Source organism: Artibeus jamaicensis, unplaced genomic scaffold (assembly GCF_021234435.1).
Source record: "Artibeus jamaicensis isolate MK-2021 breed Jamaican fruit bat unplaced genomic scaffold, CSHL_Jam_final contig_465, whole genome shotgun sequence".
NCBI classification, from domain to species: Eukaryota; Metazoa; Chordata; class Mammalia; order Chiroptera; family Phyllostomidae; genus Artibeus; species Artibeus jamaicensis.
In genome coordinates this window covers 15,933,493-15,954,146 of record NW_026521843.1, presented here as the reverse complement: position 1 = coordinate 15,954,146, position 20,654 = coordinate 15,933,493, and the positions used below count along the sequence as shown (strand labels likewise).

General features: G+C 36.0%; 1 protein-coding gene across 3 annotated transcripts in view; it reads right to left on the bottom strand.

Moving 5' to 3' along the window:
- The window catches only part of SPDYA (speedy/RINGO cell cycle regulator family member A), a 29,422-nt gene that overhangs the window by 210 nt on the left and 8,558 nt on the right, over positions 1–20,654 (bottom strand). For 2 of the 3 annotated variants that reach the window (XM_037146612.2, XM_053666878.1), the window contains 2 exons: positions 17,514–17,685; positions 8,453–8,750 (listed from right to left, as the gene is read on the bottom strand). In XM_037146612.2, coding sequence (XP_037002507.2) covers positions 8,453–8,750; positions 17,514–17,685 — 470 coding nt within the window. The remainder of the gene's footprint in view (positions 1–8,452; positions 8,751–17,513; positions 17,686–20,654) is intronic. The other variant, XM_037146613.2, reaches the window with a different exon arrangement.

Here is a 20,654-nt window from a genome sequence, read left to right as displayed (position 1 = left end):
TGTCAATGTGCGGTTGCCTCTCATGTGTCCCCCACTGGGGACCTGGCCTGCAACCCAGGCATGTGCCCTGGCTGGGAATTGAACTGGCGACCCTTTGCTTCACAGGTCTGTGCTCAATCCACTGAGCTACACCAGCCAGGGCTGTACCTGTATTTTAAATACATGTTTTAATGGTTTGTATGTATCTTTAAAAATTACAAAGTACACTTTTTACTTCAGAATCAATAGGGAACTTTTATAGGTTCTATGATCATGTAAAAGGAGATAATTTTTAAAAGTCTGTTAGTGATAGCTATGAGTATTTAAACTGGAGGCAAAAACTGTTAAATCAGAAATTTCATAGTAATACATAGTGTACAACTATAAGGTGATTGGTAGTAATAATATTAAGGGCAAGGAAAAGGGGCAGATGTAAAAAAAAGATTGTTAAGGAAGAACCAGATAAGCTGGCAATTTATTGAATGTAATAGGAGAAAAGCTATATATTTTCAAATTTTTATCTTCTATTCAGAAGCCCTTTCCCTTAATTCTCTGGGCAAAACTGGACTCAGTCGATGGCCAGCTCATATACTTCCTCTGAAAAGTTTTCACCATTATTTCTCACATCACAGAATTAATTCTGGAATCTTTTGTGCTCCTAAATGTTGATCATATAATTAGCATTACCCTTATTATATAATTTATAAGCCCTGATTATGTCTTCATTAAATGTAAGGATTTTTAACTTAGATGACTAGAATAGTAGTGACAAAAATTAGAAAATTCAGAGAAGGATTTATTTTCAGGAAAAATTATTTGGTTTTAGATTATATAACAGAATGTCCCATGCCTCCCTATAAGACCCAGGATTAAGGTTTGGATTATTGTTTTTTTCCCTTGGCTTCATTCTAAAATCTGAGGAGTCCTTAGGCAATACATAATAATGCATATCCATGTTTCAGATGGACTAGCCTAGGTGTCATAAGGCTTCAGACAGTATAAGGTGAAGAGAACCACTGTACAGTTTATATGGGGGTTGGGGGTGTTGACCGCCCCCCCCCGCATGTGGTCAAAAATCTGTATATAACTTTTGATTTCCCAAAAACTTAAGTACAGTTGGCCCTTTTTATCTGCAGGTTTTACATCCATGATGCAACTGTTTTCAATCCAGGGTTAGGAATCAGTGGATGCAGAGGACCGACTGTACTAATTGTATACTGTTGACTGGAAGCCTTACCAATAACAAACAGTCAATTAACACATTTTATATATTATATGTATTATATGCTGTATTATTAAAGTACACTAAAGAAAGTGTTAAGAAAATTGTAAGAAAATACATTTACTGTATTTATTGAAAGAAAAAGCCACATATAAGTGGGCCTGTGCAGTTCAAGCCCATGTTGTTTAAGGGTCAGCTAGTTTAGTTAGTATAGAAATGTGCAGCCCTGGCCAGTATGGCTCAGTTGGTTGGAGCATTGTTCAATTTCCAATTAGAGCACATGCCTAGGTTGCAGTATCCTCCCTGGTCCAGGTGCATTTGGAAAGCCACCAATCGAGGCTTCTCTCTGCCATCAGTGTTTCTTTCCCTTCCCCTCTCCCTTGCTCTCTAACCTTTTGGTGTCTCTGGGCCACATTGGAAGAAGAGTTGTCTTCGGCCAACCATTAAATACACTGCTATACATAATCACACAAAAAAATCTCATAATGTCTTAAGTAAATTTACAAGTTAGTGTTGGGCCACATTCATAGTCATCCTGAGCCAGCTGGACACCCCTGCTAAAGGGAATGAAAAAATATCCATGGGTGAGAATTAAAAAAAAATGCAGTGTATTCAACTAGAACTGGGTTCCCAATCTTGCTGTTTTCATTTTGATGTTGTTTTACCTGGCATCTGTGACTTTTCTGAGTCTGTATCTTCATTAGTAAAATGAGTGTCATAATGCTACTTAAAAGATTTTGGTGGGGCAGGTCAGGTGTTAAATGAGACTGCCTTTTTATGTCTACCAGATGATTGGTGATTGTGATGTGTCTAAATTTGTAAAGAATGCCTCATCTATCCCTCCCCCTACCCGCCTTGTCAAAACAAAAAACGTTTTGCTCTTAATAAATGTCATACCCCTTACCAGGTAGCTTAGTTGGTTAGAGTATTGTCCTGGTATGCCAAGGTTGCAGGTTCAATTTCTATTCAGAGCACATACAAGAAGCAACCAATGAATACATAAATAAGTGGAACAATAAATGGATTGCTTGATCTCTCTCTCCCCCTTCTACCCTCCCCCATTCCTCTCTCCCTAAAAATAATTTTTAAAAAATTTTAAATAAATGTCATAAACATGTTCATGTAAAGTTTGTCATTTGAACATTTTGTTTTGTGAAGAGAATTTTAAAAGTAGAAAAACATGTTTTACCTGAAAAGTGAGAAGTTACTTGCTTGTGCTTGAAAGATGGAAGCATTGGTAACTATTGCTAGGATTTAGTGTAAAAGCCTGGAGGAGAGTATCAGTTCTTTGTCTCTCCTGAAGCATGCTGAATTGAATTTTCTGCAACCAAAAACTGTCAGGTGATTCCAAACACCCTGATGTGGATGGGAGGAAGAAAATTTTGCTCGCAGAGGTCAGTATGAAGAATTGGCAGCTGCTGAGGCAGTGAGACTGGCCACTGCTCCAGATAACATTATGTTACCCTTAACTGCCCTCCCCTCTCTGCGCTCCCTCCTCCCAAATAGTTTAGTCTCTTATTAAGCCTAATGAGGGAAAATGAGTATAAATGTTTAGGTATGCAAGTTGATTTATTTGTATTTCCTACCCTCTGTCATCCCGAAACAAAAGCTCTTACATTTATTCTTGAATTAACCAGCTGACAAATAAATACTTGTTCCTTCCTGTATCACAGGGGTCCCCAACCCTGGGACCTAGACCACCTATACAGGTCCCCTGCTTGTTAGGAACCTGCCAGGAGCAAAGCTAGCTTCCTGTCTCTGCCTTGCCCCACCCCTCTGTCCACAGCAGGAGGTGAGCAGGTAAGAGCCTGAACTCTGCCTCCAGAGCCCGCCCCCACCCTCAAACCTGTGGAAAAGTTGTCTTTGCCCTGGCTGTTGTGGCTGTATGGACTGAGAGCCAGCCTGCGAACCAAAACATCACCAGGTTCAATTCCTGGTCAGGGGTGGGTTATAGGTCAGGTCCCTTTGGTGGTATGTGAGAGGCAACCGATGGATGGTTTTTTTTTTTTTTTGCACATCTGTTTCTCTCCCTCTTATTCTCCCTCCCTACCCCTCTTTCTATAATAAATGAAATCTTTAAAAAAAAATTTTTAAAGAAAAGCTGTCTTCTAAGAAACAGGTCCCTGGTGCCAAAGAGGTTGGGGACTGCTGTTGTATAGGACCTATATATCCTAAACCAGGGCTTCAGGGTTTTCATCAAGGAATGGAATGAAAACACAGTGCCATTCACAACTCCCCTAAGTCAAGTGCTTACCTATTATAAGGATCAAAGAGTGTAGGTAAAAAGAGTTGGGAGAGGTGGGAAGGAAGCTAAAAGGAAAATCCTTATTTATCCTACAGTAGACCCTTTTTATCTTCAAATATGAGTAAGCCAATACAAATTATACTTGGAGGTATTGCAAGAGAATAGAATACATGTTGGCATCAGTCAAATCTGTGTAGTGATTACTATGGCCAAGAAATGGAACAATGACTGAAACATGACCCCTACCTCTTCAAGAGTCTGAAGAGTCTACTTTCTCTTTAACTAAAGCTTCAGTGGCCATTTTTAATCTCATAAGGATGTAGTAAAAATAAATAGGTGAAATTCTGAAATAAGGTGGGTCTCATAGAGTTAGAAAGAACCATAAAAAATCTGTCAGTTTTATCTTCAGATGGGTGAAAATTTGGAAGAAAGGCTTTAGAAGACATGAAAAAGATCACTGCTAGCAAAATATTCTGGTTCTGTTTCAAAATGAAAAATGTCAGAGGAATACTATAGCTTTATAAATATAAGGTAAATAAAAATTGCAGTGTGATTGAGCCCTGGCTGGTGTGGCTCAGTGGACTGAGTGTCAGCCTGCAAACTCAAGGGTTGCTGGTTCAATTCCCAATCAAGACACATGCCTGGGTTTTGGGCCAGGTCCCCAGTAGGGGGCATGCGAGAGGTAACCACACACTGATGTTTCTCTCTCTTTCTCCCTTCCTCCCACTCTAAAAATAAATACATAAAATCTTTTAAAAAATTGTGGTGTGTGATTGACTAAAAGTATTTCTACTTTATATGATTATCTTCTAATGTAAAATATTCTTTGATGCCACTTAAACCCCAACAAAAATGAAGTATGCACATAATTATGGTATTTGTACCATGTTATGATTTAAAATCAGCTTTTCAAAAACTAATGACATGGGGAAATGCTTTATCATAAATGAAAAAACAGGTCTAGATATGGTATGGCTCTAATTTTTTAAAAATAAAGTAGAAAAAGTGTATAGTATTCCAAAGCTATAGTAATCAAAATGGTATTGTATTGGCATAAAACAGACACAGAGATCAATGGAACAGAATAGAGAATGCAGAAATAAACCATTATATCTATGGTCTGTGGGCAATTAACTTACAGCAAAGGAGCCAAGAATATGTGTACAATTGGGAAAGGATAATGGTGTGGAAACACTACAAAGAATGAAACTGGACCAGTATCTTACACCATGCACAAAAATCTAGCAAAAGGATTAAATGTAAGATCTGAAACCATAAAACTCAGAAGAAAACAGGAGGTAAGCTCCTTGGTATAAGTCTTAGCAATAGTTTTTTGGACTTGACACCAAAAGCAAAGAAGCAAAAATAAACAGTGAGACATCAAACTAAAAAGCTTACAGCAAAGGAGATGTTCAACAAAGTGAAAAGCCAACCTATGGAATGGGAAAAAATACTTGCAAATAATACATTTTATAAGGGATTAATATTCGAAATATATAAAGAACTCATACAACTCAATAGAAAAAACCCTAATCAATTTAACATTTTTCAAAAGAAGAAATACAAATGGCTAAGAGGTACATGAGAAGGTGTCCAACATAACTAATTATCAGGGAAATGCAAATCAAAACCACAGTGAGATATCTCACACTTGCTAGAATGGCTATCATCAAAAATATAAGTACGTATTGGTGAGAATGTGGAGAAAAGGGAACCCTTATATGCTGTTGGTAGTGTAAATTGGCGCAGACAATATGGAAAGCAGTATGGAGGCCCCTCAAAAGAGTAAAATTAGAACTACCATATGATCCAGAAATATCACTTCTGGGTACTTGTGTGGAGGAAACAAAATCACTATCTTGAGAAGACATTTGTACCCCCATGATTACTGCCACATTATTTACAACATTCAAGTGTGGTATATATATATATGCAATGGAATTATTCAGCCAAAAAAAAAAAGGAAATCCTGCTATTTTCAACAACAGAGATAGACCTTGAGGACATGGTGCTAAGTGAAATAAATTAGAGAAAGATAAATACTGTGTGATTTCACTTATATGTGGAATTTAAAAAAAAACCTGAATTTATAAATTCAAAGTACCTATTTCTGGTGTCCAGAGGTGGGGGTTAGGGGAACAGGCAAAATGCATGAAGGTGGCCAAAAGGTACAAACTTCCAGTTACAAGATAAATAAGTCCTGGGAATGTAATGCACAGCATGGTGACTACAATCAACAGTACTGTATTGGATACTGGGAGGTTGCTAAGAGAATAGATCTTCAAAGTTCTCATCACAAGAATTGTAACTATGTGGTGATGTGGTGATGAATGTTAACTTACTATGGTAATCATTTTGCAATATATACATGCATCAAATCATGTTGTGTGCTTAAAGCTAAAACAATGTTATATTTCAATTATATCTCAATGTTTTAAAAGTATACAGAAAAAGAGAGGTAAGACAAAGGACCTCTGTGTTTCCTTTCCAACCTTATAACATAGTACTATTGATTTTTTAATTAAAAAAAAAGTATAGATAAGACAGTTCAGACCAAGATGGAGGCATAGATAGAAACACTTCCCTGCAGAACCAAAGGAAGGAAAAAAACAATTTAGAATAAAAAAAAATATCAGAACTGCCAGAAAACCAAACTGCATGGAAGCCTGACAACCAAGGAGTTAAAGAAACATGTATCCACTCTGGTAGGAGGGGTGGAGACAGGAAGCTGGGGTAGAGAGGACTTGCAGCAAGGCAGCGGAAGGGCTGCCTTTATTCATTTGCTTGTGAATAAACTGGGAGGACAAACTGGGGAACAAGACAAACCACACAACTGAGGGTCCCAGCATGGGGAAATAAAGCCTCAAAAACTCTGGCTGTAAAAACTGGCGGTGGTTGCAGCAGTGGGAGAAATTCCCAGCCTCACAACAGAGTCTGTTGGAGAGGCCCATGGGGTCCTAGAACGTACACAAGCCCACCCACCTAGAATCAATACCTGAAAGGGCACAATCCAATTGTGAGAAGCAGAGGAAGTGACTGAAAGTGGGGTGAGAGCCAAGGAAGATAGGAAGCAGCATTGTTCCCTCTCTGATCCCACCCCCACATACAGTGCCACAATGCAGCATTGTGGATTACCAGCCCTGACTAATACCTAAGGCTCTGCCCCTTACAACCCAACAGGTATTCCAAGACAAAGAAATATGGCTCAAAAGAAAACAGATCAAAACTCCAGAAAAGGAACTAAGTGACGAGGAGACAGATAACCTATCTGATGCAGGGTTCAAACATTGGTAATCGGGATGCTCACAGAAATGAGAGTTCAGTTGCAAAATGAAGCACTGAAGGCTATGCAAAGTGAAATAAAGAAAAATATACAGGGAACCAACAGTAAAGGGAAGGAAACTAGGATTCAAATCAATGACTTAAACCAGAACGAAGAAATAAACATCCAACTGGAACAGAATGAAGAAACAAGAATTCAGAAAAATGAGAGGTTGAGGAACCTCTGAGACAATTTAAACATTCCAACATTTGAACCATAGGGTGCCAGAAGGAGAAGAGGAAGAACAAGAAATTGAAAACTTACTTCAACAAATAATGAAGGAAAACGTCTCCAGTCTGGTAAAGGAACTAGACATGCAAGTCCAGGAAGCTCAGAGAGTCCCAAACAAGATGGATCCAAAGAGGAACACACCAAGACACATTATCATTAAATTGCCAAGGATTAATGACAAAGAGAGAATATTAAAAGCAGCAAAACAAGAGAAGAGAGTTACCTACAAAGGAGTTCCCATAAGACTATCAGCTGATTTCTCAAAAGAAACTTTACAGGCAAGAAAGGGCTAGAAAGATTTAAAGTCATGAAAAGCAAGGACCTACATCCAAGATTACTCTATGCAGCAAAGCTATCATTTAGAATGGGCGGGCTTCCCAGATAAGGTCAAGTTAAAGGAGTTCATCATCACCAAGCCCATACTACATGAAATGTTAAAGGGACTTATCTAAGAAAAAGAAGATGGTTAAAAATATGAAGAGCAAAATTACAAACTCACAACTATCAACAACTGAATCTAAAAAAACAAAAACAAAAACTAAGCAAACTACTAGAACAGGAACAGAATCACAGAAATGGAGACCACATGGAGAGTTATCAGTGGGGAGGGGAGAGGGAGAATGGAATAAAAAAGTACAGGGAATAAGAAGCATAAATAGTAGGTACAAAATAGACGGGGAGGTCAAGAATAGAATAGGAAATGGAGAAGCCAAAGAATTTATATGTATAACCCATGGATGTGAACTAAGGGTTTGGGGGGGAATGCTGGAGTGTGGGGGTTGCAGGGTGGAGAGGGGTATAGGGGAGAAAAAATTGGGACAACTGTAATAGCATAATCAATAAAATATATTTCACAAAATATAGAAGGAAACCAATAATTAATCACTGATAAAACTAGATGATTAAATTATAAGTGAATTTATTTTCTTCTTAAAATTTCTTCTGAATAAAATAAACATTTTATTTATGTTTGGGTAGTTTAGTTAGTTAGAGCTTCATCCCAATACACCAATGTTATAGGTTCAATCCCCAGGCAAGGCACATACAAATATCAATCAATGAATGTATAAATGGAACAAATCAATGTTTCTCTTCTCTTTCTCTCCCTTTGTCTCCCACCGCCTCTCAAATCAATAAACAAAAATTAAAATAAAAAACATTTCAAATGCTCTTAAAATACTACCTAAAATACTTGGGACCCATGGTGATTAAATTTCACTTTAACATAAATCATGTTAAATATCTTTTAGTTTAGGTAAGGCACCAACAGAAACAGTAACACAAGACAAAAAGTATCTGAAAAGGGGAAAACTCTCAATACTGATTTAATTCACAGTGTTGTAGTATATATTACTATTTCCCTGACTATTAAGGACTGCCTATAGGTCAACAACTAACTTGGATTTATTAAAAATTTGCATAAATCTAATTCTGACATATCACTAAATCATACCTTGAAAACAGCTATAAGCTTGAGAAGGATCAACTATCATGCCCATTGAGAATGGGTTGTGTGATTCCTGAGAATGTTTTTCCATCACCTGTACTGTATCATTGGATGAAGATGATGACGAAGACAATCCCAGTCTAACATATCTTCCTTTTTTACCACAGAGTGAGCAATCTACTGGTGTGGCACTAGGTCCCCGGGGCAGTTGAATTTCATCTCTGTTGTAGTTTCTAACAGCTCCACTGTGATGAACAGAGCGTTCTCGTTGCCATATATAATGGGTTGGAGCAATGGCCATAACCTATAGTGGAAAGCTTTCTTTTAGAATTTTAATAAGTTTTTAGAACTTAGTACAAAATTAAGTACAAAAACTGTAACTTAAGAACAGCTATCTCTAAAACTAGATTTAAAAATCTAAGTTATTGATGTTGGAAAAAAAGCATCTCCAGATATGGCAGTATTTACCTATAAAGTGATTCATTGCTTGGATCCTTAAGACAATAACTGAAAGTACTTAAATTATTGAAAATAGGAAATAGGACCGAAGCAACTTTCTTGGGTTTTTTAATTCTGAATACTTTAAGACAATATAAAAGACAATATAGTTATCCCAAAACAATTATTAACTTTGGAGTGCACTGAGCTGAAAATACAATTAATTGAGGTTTCCAAATATATGTTAGGCGAATCTTAAAATGTTTGCAATTATGGCAAGGGATGTAGAAAGAACACAGGTAAGTTACTTAACCTTTCTGTTCCTCAGTTTCCTCATATGTAACATGAAGAGAATATGTCTATTTTAGAGGGTTGTTTTGAGTATTACATAAATTATTTATAAAGCACTTAAGATTCCTCACTACATGTCAGGCATTGTTGTCTAAGTTTTGTTAGATGAAGAAACATTGCCTTTATAGTCAGGATGGACGTACTTTCTTATCCTGACTCCCACATGCTAGCTGCATGATACTGGGCAAGTTACTTACCCTTTCAGAGGTTCAATTTCCTTATATCTGAAATGGAGATCGTATCTGCCTCATAGGATTGTTCTGAGGACTAGATAGATGTAAAATCTGTGTCACATCATAAACAATTGACAAATGCTAGCTAGTTAAGCCAAGCTAGGTATCTATATGCTGACCTCATGATGTCTAAAACTCCTAAGCAGAATGTTAGAATGTTACTTCTAGTAAAAAATGTTTAGCTGCAGTTATTAGTGACCCACAGTGAGTGAAAACTGTAGAATCTAAGCGTTAGTGCCCTATTAATTGTCTAGACTAGTGATTTTCAAACTGCTTTGAGGAGCCTTGAGGTTTCACAGTCTATTTGGGGGATTTTAGGAGGGGCTAAAGAAAACAGAGCAGGCAGAGAAGTTCGATTTGGGGGATTATATGTAAATTTTTATTTGGAAAGAAAAACAGCTTTTGCTGTTAAAAAAATAAATACCTTGAAACCCCTAGATTAAGGCCAGTCCCCCAGGAAAGTGGGATTATTGTAGCCTTCCTGAGGTGACATAAAGAATTGCTTTAAAGAAATTGCTTTAAAGAAAGTTTTAAAAAGTATACTTTAGGATTGAATTTCTTTTATAATCCACTTCTTTTAAATCCTTCAAAAAAGTTTTCAACCAAAGACAATACAATTACACATATTTTAAAAGATAGAAATAAATAAAGGTGTTAACTCTATAAACGTATCTTTAACAATATAAAACTAGATTCAGAGCTACCTGAGAGAGTAGAATACCAGAATTCCTTACTCCTTCTATATTTCTCTATTATTTCTCCTCAACACTTCAATAGCTTTACTTACCATGTCTGAAGTGGCCTCTCCCCTTGTCTCAGTGTCACCTTTCCCTCAATGTTCAGCATAACTCCTGCCTTTCTAAAAACTCCAGCTTTCAGATTGTTTGTTTTATTGTTAATGCTGTATTAGGACTTTGAGCATATAATTGTCTAGTACTCAGATGTACTCAGATCTCTTTATACATGTATCCCATCCTCCTGAAAGTCCCCTTTGTGCAGGAATAGTCTCATGTATCTCTCTTTCAAATGCCCTCCACACAATATTATACAGTCATTAAATATTTGAATGACAGAGAAAAATTAAGAACTAGAGACCACTAATATTATGAGCCTTCAATAATGTTATTTTTGTAGGAATCTTATAGCAAAGTCTAGTGAGAATAGCAGAGGGAAATATGAAGTAAAGGGTACAAAGTAGGTTTGGTAAACTGTTCATTCTGCAATAAACTAAGCATCATAGTCTCTCCACATGCTAATTCAGCTAGAACAATGCATGCACACTTGCTTGTTTACTTTTAAATATACACTATAATATAAATGTATTTTATACACAACAGTATTGTACCAGGGTCAAGAGGGCAGGATTTTTGTCTTAATTCTATTAGCTCTATGATCTTAGGTAAATTACATAACTTTCTGGGCCATAGGGTGTCTATTATATGTTAGAAAACAGGTCACTTACAGTCATCAGATTCTATGATTCTATGAAAGTGACTACTCTGAAGCATTGGTATTTGACCTATAAGAAATGTTATCCTAGTTTTTACTTTATCTTATTCTTCTGTAATTTCTAGTGATTTTTTTGTGCCTTTGGTGGGTGTTTGTAAAATACAATACTTGGCCTTCTGGGCTTTTTTCTGTGTATATCTACTTCTCTGTAACCTCAAGAGATAGTATAAGTCTTAACAGCACTGCAATCAGACTGCCTGGGTTTGAATAAAGCTGTGCTGCTTTACTGATTGTGTGACCTTGGAGAAGTCACAGAGCCTCTCTATGCTTCAATTTTCTCACCTGGGATTACCTAGCTGGCTGTAAGAATTGTGGGTTAATACATGTGTAGCACTTGGAACAGTGCCTGGCAAGTTGATCAAAAGTATTAATATTACTGTCGCTTTGGATCTCTTCTCAACCAAGCTTTAAACATCACTTGAATGTTATGACTCATTTTACTCATACCTATTGACCATTCTCTTAATTATCCAATTATCACCTTAAATTTATATCTAATACCAAATTCTTTATCATCCTCATAAGCCAGTTTGCATTATGGAACCCATCACTGTTTTTGTTATGTAGGTTTGAAACTGACAGCTCATCCCCCCATGTGCCATATATCCAACTGGTCACCAATAATAACTCTGTAACACTCACTTTTCTTTGGCACTGGGCTTATACCTTGCTTCTGACCTATAGCAAGTGTAGCACTGTCTAGCACCTCCCCTGTATTGGGCCTCTCTGCATACTGTCATTGGATTATTTTCTTCATAGCAGTGCTTACATCGCATCACTGCTTTCTTTCTAAATTCCTAATCTGGAATCAAGTAATAGCGGACAGAGAAATCAGTTATGATGATATTGTGCCAACTAGGACAGAGTACATAACAAAAATAAACTTCCTCTTGATAAAACTGCTACTGGAGTCTAACTCTTTCTCATCAGATTGGCATTCTCCGTATCTGTGAACCAATCTAGAAATTAAGCTATCACCAACCTAAATAAATTCTACCTCAGAGGGGCTGATGTCCAAAAAGATAAACTGGTTCTAAGAAGTTAAGATCAAAATAAGTAGGTTGAAATATTCTTTATTCTTTTTTGGAGACTCCCTACATACATTTTTCTTCTTATTTTTTAAGAGATTTTATTCATTTATTTTAGAGAGAAGGGAAGGAGAGAGAGGGAGAGAAACATCAATGTGTGGTTGTCTCTCACACGCCCCCTACTGGGTTCATGGCCCACAACCCACACATGTGACCTGTCTGGGAATCAAACTGGTTTCCTTTTGGTTCTCAAGTGGGCACTCAATCCACCACACCAGCCAGGGCCCTACATACATTTTTCAATTTGATCATTCCTCATCTCTTTCCAAAAAAGGATTTGAGACAGCTTTAAAAAAAGAGCAAATGAAAATTTTTTTTCATTTAATAGGACCCAAAAGGGAAAATATACCTAAAGTGGGAAAGCAGACATACTAGTAATAAAGGGTAAGAGTTAATGTAAGAATACAAGTTGGCTCTTAGTTTCTCTGCAGCAGCCAGGTTTCAAATAATAGGAGGCAAATTACAAAATTCACATTATCTCAAGGAAAGAATAAGTTCTTTTGACGGTGTATAATGGAAAGAGCACCAAATTTAAGTACTAGCTGGCCCTGCTACTTACTAACTGAATAACCATGGATAAGTCACAACCTTTTCTATGTCAGTTTCTTCATCTGTAAAATGGAGAATACTTACGCTGTTTAATTCCTGAGACAAAGTGACATAACAGAAGTAAATGTATTTTCTAAACTAGTCAATGAGAGGTGGAGGCTAGATGTAAGAGAAAACAACACTGTGAAGTCCTTAGTTGTGAGGTCAAGTTCTGACTCTGACAATTAGTGTAAGATCTTGAATAAATCTCAACATTGTTGATCCTGTTTTACCAGCTTTAAAATGAGAATACTGAAACCCTCACAGGCATTTTTGTGAACATATAGGAAAATATTTATGAATTTATAAGTATAATGCAAATATAGGGTATTATTATTACAAACCATTTAGTAGCTACTATCATAACAGTTTTATTGTACAATATGGAAAAAAGAACTGGCTTGACAGTATGTCAGTACCAGACTCTCAATAACAAATGCCTAGAATACTTAACTAAATTTGTAAGCGTGTCTTGCTACTTTAATGCAGCAAACTTCAGGGCAAGGATGATGTAATACTTCTTTATAATAAACACTGAACTTGGTGTCTTAGTCATAAGTTAGCTGTTGAATGAATACTTAAGAGAACTGGATAAAATCTTACTAGGTAGTTGCCTTTCCTATACATCAACATGATTCAATTCAAGTATATCTGGTTGGAAGAGGGGAAAAAAGCCTATCTGCCACTAGGGTAAGTGCTAAGTGAGCTCCATGAAAAGGTAAGAGGAAAAAATTTTTTTCCTCTTTCATGCATAAACAGGTATGAAAAAGAATTGGAAGCCTTAAGTTTCAATCATTCTGTCAGTCAGCAGTATTTGCTCAGTATCTACTATATGCCAAGCACTGGAGATATAATAAGAAAAAAGTAAAGACCCTGCCCTCCGGATTTTATATACAAGTAGGGGAAGTAGACAAGATAAATAAGTAAAACAGAATATGTTATGTGATGATTAAGTGCTATGAAGAAAAATACAAAAAGGAATATATGATAATAGTGGGAGGTACTACTTGCTATTTTACTGGCTTTATTCAGATATTACTCAAATACCATACAATTCACCCATTTAAGGAGTACAGCTTAATGGCTTGTAGTATATTCATAGTTCCACAACCATTACCACAGTCAATTTTAGAACATTTTCATCATCTTTATGATGTATGCTTTCATCATAAAGAAAGCAGTCACATCCCATTTCTCCCTCCCTCAGCCGCTGGCAAACACTAATCTACTTTCTATCTCTTTAAGTTTGTCTATTCTGGACAGTTTATATAACTAAGAATCATACAATGTGTGGTCCTTTGTGACTGGCTTTTTTTACTTAGCACATTTTCATGTTTCATCCATGTTGTAGCATATTACTTCATTCCTTCTAATTGCCAAATATATCATTGTATGGATATATCATTGTTTATCTACTCATTAGCTGTTGGACATCTGGATTGTTTCCTCTTTTGACTATTGTAAATAATGCTTCTGTGAACATTTGTGTTCAAGTTTTTTATGGACACAGTTTTTATTTCTTAACTGCATAACTAGTAGTAGAATTGCTGGGTCACGTGGAACTATATGTTCAGGTTTTTGAGGAACTGTCAGACTGTTTTACAAAGCAACTACACCATTTTACATTCCCAACAGAAGTATGTAAGGGTTTGGATTTCTCTACATTCTTACCAACACTTGTAATTATCTGTCTTTTTCTGACAGCCATCCTAGTGGGTGTGAAGTAATACCTTCTTGTGGTTTAGATTTTGCATTTCTCCGGTTGCTAATGATATTGAGCATCTATTTATGTGCTTTTTTTTTTGCCCATTTGTGTATCTTCTTTGGAGAAATGCCTATTCAGATCCTCTGCACATTTTAAAATTGGGTTTTTTTTTATTATTGAGTTGTAAGAGCTCTTTATATTCTAGATACAAATCCCTTATCATGGTTTGCAAAAATTTTCTTCCATTTTGTGCGTTATCTTCATTTTCTTGATGTTGTCCTTTGAAAGACATTTTATTTTTTTAAAGATTTTATTTACTTATTTTTAGAGAGAGGGAAAGGGAGGGAGAAAGAGAGAAAGCAACATCAATGTGTGGTTGCTCCTCACATGGTCCCCACTGGGAACCCAGCCCACAACCCAGGCATGTGCCCCAACCGGGAATCGAACCAGCAACCCTTTGGTTCACAGCCCGCTTGAAAGGCATTTTAAATTGTGATGATGTCACAATTTAAATTATGGACATTTAAGACAATTAAGGACAATATGGATATTATGGACAATTAAGAAAAAACACTTTGTATTTTCTTTTTTTGCTTGTGCTTTTGGTATCATATCTAAGAAACCTAATCCAAGGTCATGAAGAATTGCCCCTATGTTTTAAGAGTTTTTAGTTCTTACATTTAGGTCTTTGATCCATTTTTAATTAGCTTTTATGTATGATATAAAGTAAGGGTCCAACTGCATTCTTCTGCATGTGGATACCTAGTTATCCCAGCACCATTTATTAAAAAGACTGCTCTTTCCCTATTGAATTTTGTTGGTACCCTTGTCAAAATTCAACTGAACATAAATGTGAGCATTTATTTTTGAACTCATCTATGTATTCCAGTGAGTGAGACACTATTCAATAGAGGGTGGTAAGGAAAAGTTTCTCTGAGGTTAACATTTAAGTGGCATCCTGAATGAAGTGAGGAAGTAAAATATACTAATATCTGGGGGAAACCATTCCAGGTAATGGGAGTGGCAAATACAAAGACCCTGAAGTGGGAATGCCCTTGGTGTGTTTGAGAAACAGCAAGGAGGCCACTATGGTTGGAGTGGAGTGAACAGGATGAAGCTAAACCAACTGAGCCACACAGGCCAGGGAAGAGGCTGGATATTTGTAAAGATTTTTTAAATTTATTTTTAGGGAGGTGAAGGTAGGGGAAAAGAGAGGGAGATAAACATCAATGTGTGGCTGCCTCTGGAGTACCCCCTACTGAGGACCTGGCCCGCAACCTAGGCATGTACCCTGTCTGGGAATCAAACCAGTGACCCTTTGGTTTGCAGGCCGGTGCTCAATCCACTAAGCCACACCAGCCAGGGCCAGTTATTTTTTTTTTAAGATATCAATGCAAGAAAAAGAAAAGTCTAGGGTGACAGCTTTCTAGCCTGAACAACTAGGATGAAGTTATCATTTCTTAACTTGTGGAAGTTTGCACAAGTTTGCACAAGTTTGCACATGTGGAAGATTGCACAAGGAGCAGGTCTGAAAGTCTATTTAGGGGAATCAAAATTCAATTTTTAGTATGTTAAGTTTGAGGTATCTACTAGATAATGAAATACAAATAGGAAATTTGATATGTAGATCTGAAATTAGTGCAGAGATCTGTTAGGTCTCCATGTTGAATCCTTGAGAAACTAAACTTTTCTGTGAATCCCATTACACAACTGAGATTATAGCTGCCTGAAACTTTTTAATCTTTTACACATGCACCATTAAGTCACTCCATTCTCTGGCTCTTTAATAGTCTGGTGGCAGCAACTATGGTAATTCCAACTCCAATAGTGTAAATTAAAGTTGTTGCAATTTAAAAAATACTGGTCATTATATCTTAGGGGTAGGTGAACAACCTGCCATGAGGTGGGTGTTGTCAATCCTGGCCTCTTGCTTCTTGTGCCCCCTCCATGCTCTTAGCTGAATCTTCCATGGGCTTGAAGTGTTTGCATTGAAAAAAAATGTGAGTGTCCAAATAAGGCCTCGCTTGGACTGTCACTTGAAAGGATGGCAAGAGGTGCACAAATTACCCCTCTTGACATGGAGAGGTAGTGACAAAAATAACGATACAGGACTCTTTCAATGCCCTGTAATTGGAATGAGTTATATAAACCCTTTCCTTAATGAGGATCCTTAAATTATGGGGACCTTATACACCCAATTTTTTATATTTTTCTATTGAATATAATCTTGTAAAGACTTGGCCCGCTGTACAGTTTTCTAAGTTATCTCTGAATCCTTGCATTTTTCTCAACATTCAACAATCCTCCTAATTAATCTACAGATATGCATACTTCCTATATATTTATCTAATTAATAAATATAATTAATATGATTAGTTCTGGGAAGAGTTTTGTGACACACCCCAAAGTTCTCCCTCAGGTTTGACATGAATCCATTGTCTGTTTGGGTGTATAGTCTATTTAATGGATATGATTTCATTTAATTCTAGCATTATCTGGCTCAGATTTACCAAACTTTTCTGAACTAGTACTGGCTTACAGTGATCACTACCTTCATTTAATTTTCTACTCTATTATTATTTTTTTAGCTTGAAACATTAATTTTATCCTTTATTGAACACCAGAGCATTAGATAAAATAATCAATCTTTTAATTTTTAGTCTTTCTGCTTTATCTTAATAAAATCTGGCATTAAGGAAACCATGTGTTCTATGTGAAAAAAGGAATGTTTTCTAAACATATTTAAATTTATAAACATTTTATATCATGCAATTCATATTTCAGTCTTAGGGACTTGAAATTTTAGATAATTTATTTAATGAAAATTATTATTCAACCCCAGTGATATTTTGAAATATGCACAGTATCCTTTTTCAATATACTGGTGTTCTTTTAGACAAGAGAAACTAAACACTAAAATAAAAATACTACAGAAATAGGCTGCTCTGAAAAACACAAATGGTAATTTTAAATTCTTGTGGTACAAAATTAAAACATAAACATCATAATACACATGTTCATGGTAACCATCAAGTTAATGGTCTACCCTTATATATACAAAAACTAAAATGTTCAAAGCACATTAAAAAATAAGACAAGGAAAATTATATGAACAGGATACAGAGATTATATACATATATATTTCAAAATCTTACCTCCTCACAGCATCGCCTGCTTACAATAGCCCTATAGTCAATTCTATCCCAGAGTTGGTCTCTTAACTTTAAGAAATTAGGGAACAATTTTCTCCAGTTTTTCCCTAATGCCCAGGGAAATATTTCATATTTGGATTCTTCTTCATCTTCTTCTACTGTATTAGCCAGGTACCTAACAAAGAAGACCAACAACTCAAGAAGAAAGAAATAGATAAAGGACAGGAATTGGCAGTTCACTAAAAACAATGCATATCACTATAAACACATTAAAAGATGTTCAGCCTTACTCATAATTAAAGAAATAATAGCTCAAAAATAGAGATACAGTGAATTTTCCTTAATAAGTTCTAAATATTTGTGTATTCCTATAACTCTTGAGCTTTGTTCTGGGATGCAGTTTCTTGGAAACAGTCTGAACCTTTCAAGTCTTGCTTTTATGATTTGTTAGGTAGATCTGGAGCAACGTTCAGTCTAGGGATAGTTATCCCCCACTAGTGAGGCAAGACCTTCCTAAATACTCCATTCAACATCCTATGAATTACACGATTTTTCAGTCTGGCTAGAACAGATACTATTTTCCAGCCCTGGGTAAATGTTAGGCACTGTTCCCTCTAATCTTTTCTTATGGTCTTTCGTCACGATCAGGTAATGTCATTATACACAAATGAAAACCAGTGTCCTGCCAAATGCTTGAGTGGAATCAGGCATACACAGAAGCAGGCAAACACAACCCATAATAAGAAGAACAATTAATTAATCAAACTGACACACATAGTAGAAGTAAAAACAAGAACATTAAAACAGTTATAACTATTTCAGATGTTCAAAAAGATAAGAAGACACACTTCTAGAGATGAAAACTATGTGTACAATGTGTACAAAATACACTCTGTGGAATTAATAGCCAATTAAATATTGAGGAAGAAAATATTTGTGCATTAAAAACATAACAGTATAAACTATCCAAAATTAAACATGCAGAGAAAAATAAACAAAAATAATAAACAGTATCAATGAACCATGAGACAACTTCAAGTTCCTAAAAAAAGTGAAATTGGAGTCCATAAGAGGGCAGTGAACAGAAACAAATATCTGAAGAAATAAATGGCTAAAATTTAAAAAATTTGATGGAGATCATAAACCCATAAAGAAGCTCCTTAAAGCCCAAAGCACAAGACACATCATAATAAAATCACTCAAAATGAATGATCAAGAAAAAATCTTAAAAGCAGTCAGGAAAAAAAGTAAGTTGAATGATACAGAAAATAAATGAGAATGGAGCAGATTTCCTATTGGAAACATCTGCAAGCCCCCTTGATGACTTTCCAGAAAAATGAACTTACAATAAAAAAACTACAAGACACTTAAGGTATCGTGATGAGAAACAGACCCTGAAGTTTGAAGACACTGGAATTAGTAGATAAACACCAAAGAAAAAGAGGTCTTAAAAGCAGTCAGAAAAGAAGACAAATGATCCTAAGTGGAAGGTTTGAGATACAAGAAGGAATAGGAAGCAAAGATATAAATATGTGGGTCTATATAAACAAATGTTGAATGTATAAAACAATAGTACTTTCTGGGCATCAGAGAGAACTATAGAATTGCAAAACAAGAAAATATAGTTGGGAAAGGAGATGATTGGCATTAAATGCTTAAGGTTCTGTGATTAAAAATAACTAGGGTGCCCTGGCTTGTGAGGCTCAGTGGATTGAGCACAGGCCTGCAAACTGGCCTGTGAACCAAAAGGTCACTGGTTCGATTCCTAGTCAGGGCACGTGCCTGGGTTGCTGGCCAGGTCCCTAGTTGGGAACATGTGAGAGGCAACCAACTGATGTATCTCTTGCACACTAATGTTTCTCTCCCTCTCTCCCTTCCTTTCTTCCTTAAATAAATAAATAAATAAAATCTTTGAAAAAAAACTAGAGTAATTGCTAAAAGAATAGATATAGACTGCATAGCATTTAAACAACTAGAGGCAAAAATGGTATCAGAAAATAAAAATTTAAAAATCTCAACAAAAAAACAGGTAACAATGGAGTGGAAAGAAGAAAAGGTAAAAATGGGACACATAGAAAGTACAGAACAAGATGGTAGAAAAAAAGTCAAATATATAAGTAACAATAGAATATTATTCTGTAATAAAAAGGAACTACAGCTACACATACCGTGTGCTGTTTTGTACATATTTTAACATTAAAAAATTTTTAAAGGTACAGAAGGATAGAATACCCTTCTATTCATGTAATATACATACTGGTTCATGTATTGAAAATTATTTCTAGACAGATACACATGAAACAGTTAATTGTCCTTGAGGAGGGAGGCCAAGGTCTTGAGATAGGAAGAAGACTTACTCTTAATTGCATACACTCTTACGTACGTTTTAAAACCATGTACATATTCATATTTAGTTATATTAATTATAAAATGAGTAACTACATATTATTTACCCTTCTTTAAAACAACTGTACATATTTTAATGTTACTTTATTATAAAGCATCTTATTGTTAAGCCCATTTATTTACATGAGTCAAATTCTGTCCTCTGTAAAGTTACCTAAAGTAACTTCTTACTTTTAGTATCCCTGATAGTTTTTTTTTTAAGAGTTTATTTATTTGCTTTTAGAGAGAGAGGAACGGAAGGAGAAAGACAGAGAGAGAAGCACCGTGTGGCAGAAATGTTGATCAGTTGCCTCTCAATCACCCCCAACTGGGGACCTGGCCCAAAATCCAGCCAAGTGCCCTGGCTGGGAATCAAACCAGTGACATTTCAGTTTACACACCAGTGCTCAATCCATTGAGCCCCACCATCCAGGGCTCCCTAATAGTTCTTAGTAAAGAGAAGACAGAATGGGAGATTAGTCCCTTTCATACTTACTAAGTGAAATGTGGAAAATCTATAATGTACTATTGTACACGATGTCTGGACATCATGATGCTACTCTAGATTAACAATTTTTCAGGTTCAGTGTGTTGAAATATGTGCATCATATACATATAAGTTCCCTTCCAATTTGAAATAGTTAACATTTCCTTGGAGCAAAGTCCAGTTTTTTGGTACAATAGTTAATTATGTTTATTCAAATAAAGAATTAAGAACCTCTTGTATGTTAGCAATACAAAAAAGGTAAGGATGCAAAA